The following is a 12591-nucleotide window of genomic DNA, read 5'->3' as shown; positions in this document are numbered from 1 at the left end:
CTCACGATTGAGCTAAATACATCAACCAAGCAAAACATACACGTCTTCCTTGCTGCCAAACTAATAACTTGAATTCTAACTTTGCACCTTGTTGTTTAGAGACTCTCGTGTCTTCAGAATAACCTGCAGAGTCTGAAAGTGCTCTTAAACATTGTCACTGAGCGCAAAAAAGACAAATATCAAGCTCTGCTTTTGTCCCATTATGTCTTTAAAAGGTTGTTGTTGTTGCGTTTCTGTAGCACTGAGGTGTGTATCTGTCCACACGGGGAGATAACAGCGCTGTGATAAACTCCGTCTGATATGCAAATGCTCTGATTTGGATAAACTGCAGGTAACTGTTGAAGTAGATCTCTCAGTTCATCTACTATTGACTTTACTCATTATTGACAGATAATCCAACATCACAACATAATTTAACACTGACTGATGCTGTAACTTGTCAGTAAAACATAGAAGAAATGATCTCTTTATACTATATATATGTACTGTATTATGACGCCACATTTCCTTAAATATTTTAAATTTATTTTATTGCAGTCGCTTTTAACTGTCTTGTTTTTGGTTGATATTAAGTTTTTTTTGGTCTTACAACAAAATTAAAATAAATCCCACTACATTAAGCCAAATTTAAGTTAAAGTTATATGAATAAAATAAAATCCCCACTGTTTATGCATTTTCTTGCAGTTGTATTTACTTATATTTTGTCAGAGATGAAATGTTGGCAGTCCATTAAACTATAGGTTAAAACAAGACAATATAAATACAACTGATCAATTAATACAAGGCCAATCATGTGTGATGCACCTAAAAACAAGATAAACAACAAAACAGGCATGAAATGCGTCCAAAATACATACAAATATCATGTTTTCTGTCAAATAAAATGCTTTTGGAATAAGTTTTGACCAACAGTCAACAACAGTTTTGATAATTAATTCATCATTTAAGTCATTTATTTAGAGAAAATACATTACCAGTAGACATTTTCTGGTTATTTCATTGTACTGACTTTTTTGGGTTACGCTTGTCTGGCACATTTGTCATTATGTTGACATTAACAACAATGTGCGCTTACATACTGTATAGATATATACAAACTCTTGCACGTAAATGTCAATGCATACACAATCATATACGACAGACAGACACATAAACACAAAGTCTGTTTTATCTATTCGGATGTTTTGATCCTGAGACTGTCTCATCCATTTGTTTGTTTAGTTGTTTAAATTTAAAAGCCTAACCTGAGGTTATTAGCTTCAGCCGGACGTTTATCTGCATTGTCCCTGTTAAATTAACTAACAGATAAATTAATAAAAAGTTAACAATATATTATTTAATAATGAAAATGACCATTAGCTGCAGTCATTTATAAGTTATTTTAACTTATCCTGTATCATGCTTCAATTTTACTTTGTCTTATATGCTTTTTTATAAATGCTGATGTACTTTTTTTGGTTGATATTTTGTATTTTTAAATCCCAACCAACAATGGTACAAGTACATTTACTCAAGCGCTGTCCTTAAGTACAATTTTGAGGTACTTTACTTTTATTTCCATTTTATGCTATTCAGTATATAAAGTAGTAATTAGCTCCACCTTTACCAGCTGCAATATTAGTGATGCTTACACATTAATGCATCACCAATTATAATCCAGTTGTATTATACTGTATATATTAGTACATGCACCACTACTTATTACTTACATTATTACATTGTATTATTATACCGTATTATAATCATCAACCGGTAAACCCACTTGGTACTTCACACTTATTTTATTTTATACTTATACCTGGTACTTAATTTATTTTCTGATCTGTTTTTATAGTTTATTGTATTATATTTTTTTTTTGCTAGTACTTTCTCCTGTGTGCACTGACGTAAAGGCGAGCTGCTGTAACAAAGAGTTTAACTTCGGGGATCAATAAAGTATTTCTGATTCTGATTCTGATTATTCTGCATAATGAGTACCTTTACTTTTGTTACTTTAAGTACATTTTGATGCTAATTAATGCTTTTACTTAAGTAAGATTTTGACTGCATAAGCTTTTACTTATAACAGAGTACTTTTACACTGTGGTATTGCTACCTTTTACCTAAGTAAAAGATCTGAGCAACCACTGTACAATGTATTTTTATGTATTTATTCCTCATTGCACTCAGTTTTAAATGTGTGTGCTGCAGTACCGCCGCGTGGCCGCCGGGGGCAGCAGAGTCACTGTTTACAGGCAGAGAGCAGCTGGCCGCACGAGCTCTTAGCTGGTAGCGTGGAGCTGGACCGAGAGACGGAGAGGAGGTCGCTGTAGTAGTTGTGTTTTTAAAAAAAAAAAAGTTACAGAAACTCGCAGGCGAACCGATTCAGCGTGTGTCGTTCACATGGTGACCGACTACAGACTCAGAGGTAACTACTTGTTGATATGAAAAAGTCGATCGGGGCGGAAAACAGCAACATTTAGCTCGGCTTCGCTGGCTTTTGCATGGTCGCTAGCTAGCTAACTGTTAGCTAGCAGGAGCTACTTTGGCTAGCTGGCTAGCGAGGTCCAGCCCAAAAGTTGTTTACCTCAAGTTGTGGATGCGGTGTGTGTCCCCCCCCCCGACCCCTTCTCTGAGCTTTTCGCGACTTTTCTCTGGGATAAGAGAGTAAGGACCAAATATTCACACTGGATTTAACACTGTGCGCTGTTAGGAAACTAGCAGGATGTCCACAGAGGTTGAGTGCAGTCAGGTCGAGTCAGGTTTGACAGCGGCCAAAGCGGAGGAGAAGTCCGGGGGGGCTCACCTGCAGAAAGAACACGAAGAACAGGGGCAGAAAGGCTCGGAAAAGCAACTAGCAGATGGCCACAGCTCCGAGGCAACCAAGAGCCCGACGGAAATGCACAAGAAATGCAAAGAAAACGATAAAGAAAATGACCAAAACAGCAGCGCCGACTCGGCTGCGGAGACGGTGAAGAGGAAAGTTGTTGAAGCTCCTCCGCCGAAAGTCAACCCGTGGACTAAGAGGACCACGGGCAGGGTGCCGATCAACAACAACAACAACAACATCAGCAGCTCCAGCTCCCAAGAGAAAGGAGGTGAGCTGTCTTTTTGTTTTTTAAAAATTAAAAGCAGATTGTCGTGACCAAACTGTAAAGTTAACGGCACGCAGCGGCGTCTGAGCACGTTGCTGCAGCATTTTTGACAGCTTCGCTGCAGGGGAAATCCGCTTTAATATCAACCGCGCGGGTCTCTCATACTCTCATTTTGGGTTTATTTATTTTTTTTTAAACAGTTGAATGAAGTGCATACACTTTAAATGTCAGTGCAGGCAAAGAGGTGTTGATGGTGGCATATGTGCCCCATCCCCCTCTGTGCTCGGATTGCTCCGGAGCACCACGTGTTGATTAGTGACAACTGCTACTTCTTCTGCCTGTAACTTTTAGCTACTAGCAGCTATCTCCCCCCACCTCCCTCACTGCTTTTCCCTGCTTGGTAATGACAGTGACAGAGTGCCAGAGCTAGTGTTGGTGAAATACAGCACATGGGGAAGCACAATATGTGCCAAAACCAGCCCCAAGTTGGTGCTGCCTGAGTGTAAAAAAAGCTAAGACAACCAGGCTAACTGCTGCTGTAAAGACACGTTGTGTATGTCCAATGGCCTCGCTGCCTGCAGTTCCTCCCACCAGCCTGCTCTCCACTGTCACTGGTGAAGTATGTGAACAAAGTGCAGTAATGGGAGAAGTATTCAGATCAAGCAATACCACGGTGTAAAAGTCCTGCATTCAAACTTTTTACTCAAGTACAAAAGGTATTAGCATCAAAATATACTTTAACATAGCAAAAGGAAAAGCACTCATTATGCAGAATGGCCCATTTCAGAATAATATGTATCACCAGATTATAATTACCGAAGCATAAATGTGTCACTTTTAATGTTGCAGCTGGTAAAGGTGGAGCTTTATTTTAACTGCTTTTATTTACTGTTGGGTAGCTTAATCTATAAGAGTGTATCATAAGTTATTTAGTTGGTGTATATTTTATGTTAGTAATCTGTATCTGTAAACTAACTGTTAATGTAGTGGGGTAAAAAGTACAGTATTTGCCTCCATAATGTAGTGGAGAAGAAGTAGAAAGTATCATAAAATGGAAATACTCACGTAAAGTACCTCAAAAGTACTCGAGTAAATGTACTTTACGTTCCACCACTGACAAGCTGGCCGGACAGGTGGGAAAGTTAAAGTAGGCTAGGGTTGTAAAACTAATGATTGTACTTCTTTCGTTTGAATCTAACTATGATTTTTGTGATGCATCAGTTAATCATTAAATGTAGGAAATAAAAAAAAAATGCTTCAGAAGTGCCCAGAGCTTTAAATTCAGTCTTTTAAATTCAGAATGATGTGTAATAGAGAAATTTACTATTATTTTAATCAGCCATTTTATAATAATAATAATAATAATAATAAATAAATGTAAAAAAAAATATATATATATATATATATATATGTGTGTGTATGTGTGTATATATATATATATATATATATATATATATATATATATATATATATATATATATATATATATATATAATAGCTCCTTTGATGCATGAAATGCAGCTGAAAGGGCTTCACAAAAGAAAAGAGCATACATTTTAAACAACGGTTAAATGAATTAAAATTAATTAATTACTTAATTGTTTGATGCATTTGTAAAATGAAAGAAAATTGTGAAAAATGCCCATCACACGTTTTCAGAGTCCAAGGTGACGTCTTTAAAAAAGTTTTTATTTTGTCTAGATTTATATCTAGAAAATAAGCAGATTTATATAATCATCTTATTTTCTAGATATAAATATCATAAAATAGTGACAAATACCTTCACAATTTCCTAAAGCCCCAGGTGATGCCATCAAGTGCCTTGTTTTGCCCAACCGACAGTCCAAAACCAAAAGAGAGTCTGACAAATTTCAGCACTTCAAGCACTCGTGTCAACTTTAACTAGAAAAGGATTTTTATTTTTACTTTTTTTATTTTAAAGCAGAACATTCTCACATTGGAGAAGCTGAAACCAGTGAGCGTTTGACATTTCTGCCTGAAAAATGACTTGATGACGATTAATTGATTATCATAGTAGTTGCTGAGTGTTTTTCTGTCCATCGACCAATCCGATTAATCAACTGATCGTTTCAGCTCTAGAAAAATGTCTTCAAATTGTTTGGTTTTTTTTTTTGGTCCGACCAACGGCTCAAAACCCACAGATATTCAGTTGACAATGATATAAAGCAGAGAAAAACAGAAGCTGGGACCAATAAATGCCATTTTTGCTTAATAAATGACTTAAACAACTAATGGATTATCAAAATTGTTGTTAATAAATGTTCTTTTAGATCTACTGTTTAATTTATCATCATTTCAGCACTAAAAAACACACATTTTGGATATTTAAAGCTTTAACTACAATAGGATTTGATCAATAACAAAAATTAAAGGGGTACTTCACTGATTTTACACATGAAGTTCAGTTTACTTGTCATAAGCGGTACTACTCAGCCTCTGAAAACAGTTGTATAATTTCTCCTGTGGCTCTGGAGGGAGCCGTGATAACCCTGGTGACATCATAGTGATGTCATCAGGGTTATCTTGGTTTCAACTCAATTTTAGATTTATAACAAAAAGCCTGCGTAACAAACTCGAGGTGTGGAGTTTGAACGATGTGCATCAGGCAGGGAGGGTCTAATGGAAGACACTGTTGCATTATGGGAAATGTAGGATCCAGTGTTTTTTTTTTTTTTTGACTCATCCTAAAGACTAAAGGTCAGGTTATTTTGGCCTCTCCTGCTTCAATTTTAACTATTCTTTTTTTTATTATTATTTCTTTTCTTACAATCATCTTCAACTTCATGGAAGTTTAATACTAAATTGGTGGAGTATTCCTTTTAATTATTGACTATCGCATATCAGAATTGGATTGATTCACTTTCTGTCTTTCTGATCAGCTAACTGATTAAACGGCTAATCATTTCAGTGCCAGTTAAAATGTCGAAACAAACAAGACCAGCTCACTTCACGTGTAAGAATTTACATGAGATTTTATTGTGGTCACATTTATTTGGTAACATATGCGGCAGTTGGCTCTGAAATACAACGGTAGCTTTTTAAATTCAGACAGTCAACTGAATTTGAGCTGTGAATGTGTGTCAGAGCGCAGAGCGACCACGGGGGAGCTATATTTGAAGCGTTTGACTCTGGCCAGTGCACAGGCATCATTTTACAGTGTTTCTGTACAACCAGGTCTGTGGGTGGACGTCTGCAGGCTCAGTCAGGCATACACCCATTCATGTGGAAGCCTCGGGCCCGTGTCTCTTATCAGTCCGACCATCCTCTGCGGAGCGATAGGGACTGTCAGGGCTGCAGCGGGCCACTCCCAGCCTGCAGAGACGCAGCCGCATGCCGCCTCTGGCTGTACACAAAACACCCTCAACTAGTTCAGTCACTCAGTACCTGGGGGGTGGGGGGGTATTTATTCATTCACAGCAGAGAATGCAAGAGTAGATGACTGCTTAACTTAAGTGTTGAGCAACGCTTCAAGGCCGGCAACCTGTTAACGGATAAAAACCTGTTGGATTTAGGCCTGTCTTGTCAAGTATGATAATGTCTCTTTCACTTATTGATTCTGTATCTGCAGATCAACAAAACACTCTGAAAGTCGTCCGTGCCAGCAAGCCCAGAACGAGAAAATCCAGCAAGGTAATGGTCTTTGCTTTTTTTGGTTTTAACTGATGTTTTTCTCCTTTTTTTTTTTTTTTTTTTAAAGCTTCCAAACTTTCTCTGTTAGACCTTTTAAAAAAATAAATAAATGTCACAAACATGAGGTGTCCAAAAACTGTAGATGACAGGTTTAGTGTCATTAATATATCTTGATAATTAATTCCTAAAGCAACACTCAATAATCAACACATGTTGCCACTTTGTTCTGATGTTTAATGTCTCAGCTTATGTATAAACTAACCTTTTAATGGAGCTTTTACTCAAAACTGATTAGAGCTGAAAGTGATGGTTGTGTTTGAGCGTTGCCTGTTTCTCACCTGTAAATAAACATGTTTCTGGTCATGTTTCCAGTCTCTGGATCACGTGTTCATATTTCACCACTGTAACTTCTGCCAGGTACTGACATGCAGGATGGGAAATTCACATCTGCCAGTAGCCAAACGTAAGCTAGTTTAAGCTGCTGTCTTTGCGGCGGTCGTTTTTGTTTGCTTTTCCAACCAGTTTTTCCACTGCGGGTGTTTAAAAATACGTGGTTAGAAGGGAACCAAATAGTAGAAAAATAACAAGTTATTAACTTCAAATAGGTAATGATGATTTTGAGACAGGAAGTGTTGACATCTCTAACTGAGAAAAGGAAATAAATTTGTCTTTATCATATGTGACTCACAAGATTTACTTATATTTTCATGTACATTCATGTATTGGAGACTCAAATATTTGTACACCAGTTTAAACCAGGAAGTCTGAGTTTAATAATTTTCCAAATTATTGTTGTTAAAATTACTCTGTGGAGTTTTTGTCCTCTAGTAGCGCTGTGGAGCAGTTTGTTCATGTTATCAGTGGGTCCCCTTTTGTTTGTCTCGTGCACGCACACGAGGTCACCAATGCCAATGGTTTCACATTATTCCACCGATCTACAGGTGGCGGAAATGTGCCAAAATATGCAGCAGTGCGCCACCAAAGACGGTGAAGAAGACTGCTAGCTTGTAAACGTGGATGTAAACAATACTGGATTTAAAATACTTAAAAAAACGACTTTGCAAATGTTTTATGAGGAATGAAACGCATTCAACACAGTTGTTAGAGCTCAAGGATACACATAATGCGTTTTGGTGAGTAACACTGAATGTAAACAGAAGCTTTGTTTGTTTACAAGGAAACTCCACAGGGCACCTTTTTAATTCTCTGCGAACAAAACCCCCTATTCACAACATAGAATTTAAGCCTGCTATTACTCCCAATTTGACAGGTCTTTACACATACACTAACACAAAATAACAACTAAACCAAAGGTATAAATGTTTTCTGATCCTGTTTTATAAATCAATAATGATTCTAAATGCAGAATCGAAGCATGTCTGTATTTTCCATTGTCATGTCTGCAGGAAAATGGAGATTTTTCAGCTGTAAGAGCAGCTCTGCAGTTATGGATGTGGATTTAGCTTAAATTTTATGGTCAGAAATTAAAGATCAGCCTTTTAGCGGCTATTGTTCTGCCTTTTGTGCCATCTTTCACTGGTAGAAAGTGATTTGGGTGAACTGACCCTTTTTAAGCAAAAGACAAAAACCTTTCGGTCAGTACACATGCGTCAGTGAGCGCTGTTTAAAAGCCAGAATACCCTGAAGGGTGAATTTAGTTTTGTTGCGTCACTCGTGTATCCAAAACCACAATAAAGGACGGCAGTTTGGGTAATACACCTGTAGGAGAATGATTGTGAGTGCAGTTTTTATTTTTCTGCCCATCTTACTGTGCAGCTCTGAGTGTAACTGTGACCCTCGTCTGTCTAACCTTGAACTCATATCAGGCTTTTCAAATTTACAACATTCACGCTGCTGGAAAGTGATTCTGCCTGTTTATCGTTGTTTGCAGTTTCCCCACAGACGGAGCGCTGACCTCCTTTTTCTCCCCTGCTGGTTTCAACCAGAAGGGCACTCGGACTCTACCTGACCCACAGACAATGTTAAAATAATCGAAATGAGTCCAGGTGACAGGAATTGATTTGTGAACGATGTATTGATGATTTGTTGTTGTTAATTTCTTTCTTTCTTTCTCAATTTTACAGTCAAGTGACTTCAGTGATATCACAAACTGGCCCACACCTGGGGAACTGGCCAAAGAGGTACGACAAGTGTGTGTGAGACGTTAAATCAAAGAGATTAAAAGCAACAACTTCTGCTTGTTTTCTGCCGCTTTTACTGAACAGACTGGTTTGATAACAGAAGAGCTTTTCTGATTTCTGCTCACTAGATGGAGCACTAAAAACACCGAGCACTGTTTAGGATTTAACTCTGCAGTTTGCCTCTCAACAGTGATTTGGTACAAGTCCAAATTTTCTGTGCCCAATCAGTTTGACATGTAGTCAATCCATGAACTTTAAGGTGTTCTTGAAGTTGTAAAAACTCATCGCAGAAGAAAATGTTCTTCAGGCACAAATGATGTTAAAATTGCTTATTTAGTTGAGTATAATTGTTTATAAGTCTGACAGATTTGTCCTGTCCTGTGTCAATTTGCTCCGCGTTGAAGTGCCTGAAGAATGTTGTTTGAAAAACAAAAACGAAGACTTGACTTGAGTAAAGAGCCATTAGAGGAGTGGTTCCCAAAAACCTTTTTTTGGCTTAAAAAATGACGCAAAGAAGAACTGTAGATGAAGTGTAGAAAAACAAGTAAAAAGCAAACATTTGAGAACAGTCAGTAAAAACTAAGCATCATTTTGTGTAACTGAAATATTTCTCATTATTTTTTTTTAAATTATCTTGTGATCCCCAGATTTTTCTATCTAGGTGACCCCCAGCTTGGAAAGATTTCAGAAAAGCCCCAAAAAACCAAGCCTTTATGCCTTTTATAAGTTCTTAATTTTTCTAAAATTCTTACTAACATTTCCTGAGAAAACCCCTGTGATGGAGCTTGCTGATTTAAAATGTAATGGTTTTAAGCAGCATTTCTTTGACAAGATCAGGAGTTAAAATGAGACTGACAGATCTGTAGGTGTTAACTCTGATATATGTCAGTCTTAAGTCCTAGAATTTGCTGTCCAAGTAAGTGAAATGCATCAGGAGCCCAAACCCAAAATGTGCAACATGACGTCAGAGTTAAAAGCCGGTCTCCTCATCTTCCAGCAACAACAAAATGTCCTCAACAACAACGGAAAGAAGACTTCGCCTTCACGCAGAGAGAAGGAGAAGAGGAGGGAGCAAACGGAGAGAAAATCGGAGAGCAGCCATGACGGTGGTGAGAGCAAAGAGAACCAGGAGGCTCAGCTGGACCCGCTGGGAGAGCTGCCCAAAGATGGAGAGTCCAAGGCGGGACAGGACGCCAAGAGCGCCGCCCTGAAGAAAAGAGGAGGTGGAGGTGAGGAGTTTTTCCGACTTGGTGAAGCATGTTAAACAGCATCCTTTAAATGGCCTGAATACGGCTGATTATAGTGGCTGCAGATCAGACTGAGTTTGATTAATACACATTTCTTCTCTGACCTGTGAAATGATTCATCTCCAGAATGTCAACTTGTATTTAACTAAAGGGGGGGAGACTTGATTTAAGCTTTATGACAATTTTCATATAATCTAATGGTTTTAAAATGTCATGAGCTTTTAAGAGTCGACCAGATTTGGAGATAAATGGTTTTCACTGGACGGCGATGATTTGTATCGTCGATTGCTACGTAGACGGAGCATGTCAATGACCGTATTGATAACGGTTGGTAATGGTTGATTGGTGCTGATTGGCGCATGTTCTGCTCTGATCTTATGTGTTGCACTTCCCCTGATTCGCTCCCATCTTATAGACATTTAAACAAGAAATAACAGGCACCAGTCTTTTATGGAGGCTAATTAAGAGACACACCACTTCATCAGCTCACGAGTGTCTAAACCAGAGAGGAAGTGAAGAGTTTTGTTCCAAAATGAGTTGAGTTCATCCACTGTGGATTCACACAGGCTGTGAAAATCCTTTTAAGGTTTGTTGGTGTGAAAAAACAACCTTAAAATGTTGTTGAAGATGTGTTTTTGACTGAATATAGATTTAAAATGAACTAAAAAACTGCTAGGAATGCAAAATCATTTAAACGTGTTGTTTTTTATAATATATAGTGTGAAAACTGCATCTGGATCTCTACAAATACACATAGTGATGGACAATAATGGGACACATGTTTCAGATTGTGTCCACTCAGATAAGTACATTAACGAAGTGGTAGTAGTGTAGTACTACTAGTAAAAATATAATATGGGTTCAAAAATGCCTTACCTCACAATGTTGACAAATCCTTCCCAAAACGATCAAAATCAATTGTTCAGTCTCACTACAAGGTCCATTTAGTAGTTGTTCTGGAGCTTTCGATTGTATCACACAATCTTCCTCAGCAGATGGTGTTTGCCCATCTAATAGAAGATGTGTTTTTGAGCACTTTTAAGGACTTCTCACTCATGCTGACTGAAAAGTTGATTCATTGTTTCTTTGCTCTAAACTTCCACCAAATATCGTTGAAATCTGTTAAATATGAAGCTACGGCCATTAGGTTGGTTAGCTTAGCTTAGCAGCACCTCTAAAACTCACTAATTAACATGTTACATCTCGTTTTTACGCTTTGGTTTTTGTACTGATACACAATAAGATATATTGTGTGTTCTTTACTGAGCTTTAGAGGTTCTGGTAGACTGGTTTTGTTACCTTCAGACAGATCCAGGCTAGCAGTTTCTACCTGTTTCCAGTCGTTATGCTAAGCTAAGCGAGCCACTTTAACAATTGTTTAAGATATCATGACACAAACTAAAAAACAGACAAATGGGATCAAAAACCCAACCTCCCTGTTTTAGTTGGTAATTTAACGAGTATTTGTTGATTTTACTAGATCATTAGTGACAAATATAATGATAAATAAGGCGTCTGTAAGGTTTAGTTCTGAAGAGCAGTATGTTTCACGTTCATTCTAGCAATGTCAAGTTGTCGTTTTCTCCAAGTTGGAAACGTCATAACTCAGCCAACGGTCTAGTTCTCATTCTTTATGCAGATTGGAGGCTGAATATTTCATTACCATAGTCCAGGTTTTAAAATTGTCAGGTTTTAAATGACCTGTCTTTCCTGACTTGATTGTTAAACATGATGAGGTGTTCTTTGAGGGAAGCGTGTGTAGGCCATTAACTAAAAACTTCTTGAAAGTGTGGCTACCTCAGAATAAGCCAATTTTAATTTTAAGAATTTACCAAACAAAGGTTTTGAGTTTTATGTCCAAGTTAGTGTTTGGAGCCTGCTACAGTGTGATGATCACACTGCAGTTTAGTAAACAGTGGATCTTTATTTTAGAGACACAGATTGATTTTGAGTTCAGTTGATGATTTAATTTGTTCCAAACTGGATTTCCAGCATTTTGGAAGAAAACTCTTCAAGCTTTGTTTTCGGTGTGCAATCATCGCTAGGTAACAAACGTAAGTGGGTTTCTCTGCCGCTGGAGGAAGCGTCCCAGGACGACGGCGACAAGATGCTCGGCGGGGGTCCGGCACGCTTGGACACCGAGCCCACCGGCGACTCACCTGACCCCACGTCGCCCAATCACACACTCCATAATAACAGGGCGCATGATAGCGGCAGGAGTAAGTGGCCAGCAGCTCACTGTTTTCTGTTCACGCATTCAGTCTCTGTTTTGCTTCTTCACTTGCTGGTTTGGCTTTGCTGTTTGCCCTCTACTTCATGTTTGCTCACCACTTTTCCCCGCTACCATCTGTCTTATCAGTGTCTGCAAGCTTTTTTCCCATACTAATGCATAGCAGAATGAAAGCATGGCATACATCTGATAACGTTTGATGCTCTTTTACCTGAACAAAACCCTCAAGTGATTCATTTCGGAAACA

At 38.1% G+C, this 12591-nt stretch overlaps 1 protein-coding gene across 7 annotated transcripts in view; it reads left to right on the top strand.

The window, feature by feature from the left end:
* Positions 1–2250: 2250 nt before the first annotated feature.
* larp1b (La ribonucleoprotein 1B) overlaps positions 2251–12591 on the top strand; it is a 37423-nt gene continuing 27082 nt past the window's right edge. For 3 of the 7 annotated variants that reach the window (XM_044165609.1, XM_044165608.1, XM_044165607.1), the window contains exons 1-5: positions 2251–3078; positions 6665–6726; positions 8811–8867; positions 9865–10096; positions 12160–12333. In XM_044165609.1, coding sequence (XP_044021544.1) covers positions 2706–3078; positions 6665–6726; positions 8811–8867; positions 9865–10096; positions 12160–12333 — 898 coding nt within the window. In that variant the 5' untranslated portion in view covers positions 2251–2705. The remainder of the gene's footprint in view (positions 3079–6664; positions 6727–8810; positions 8868–9864; positions 10097–12159; positions 12334–12591) is intronic. The other 4 variants (XM_044165613.1, XM_044165612.1, XM_044165610.1 and 1 more) reach the window with 3 other exon arrangements.

The sequence above is a fragment of the Siniperca chuatsi genome, linkage group LG15 (genome assembly GCF_020085105.1).
Source record: "Siniperca chuatsi isolate FFG_IHB_CAS linkage group LG15, ASM2008510v1, whole genome shotgun sequence".
NCBI classification, from domain to species: Eukaryota; Metazoa; Chordata; class Actinopteri; order Centrarchiformes; family Sinipercidae; genus Siniperca; species Siniperca chuatsi.
This window is presented reverse-complemented; position numbering and strand designations above follow the sequence as displayed.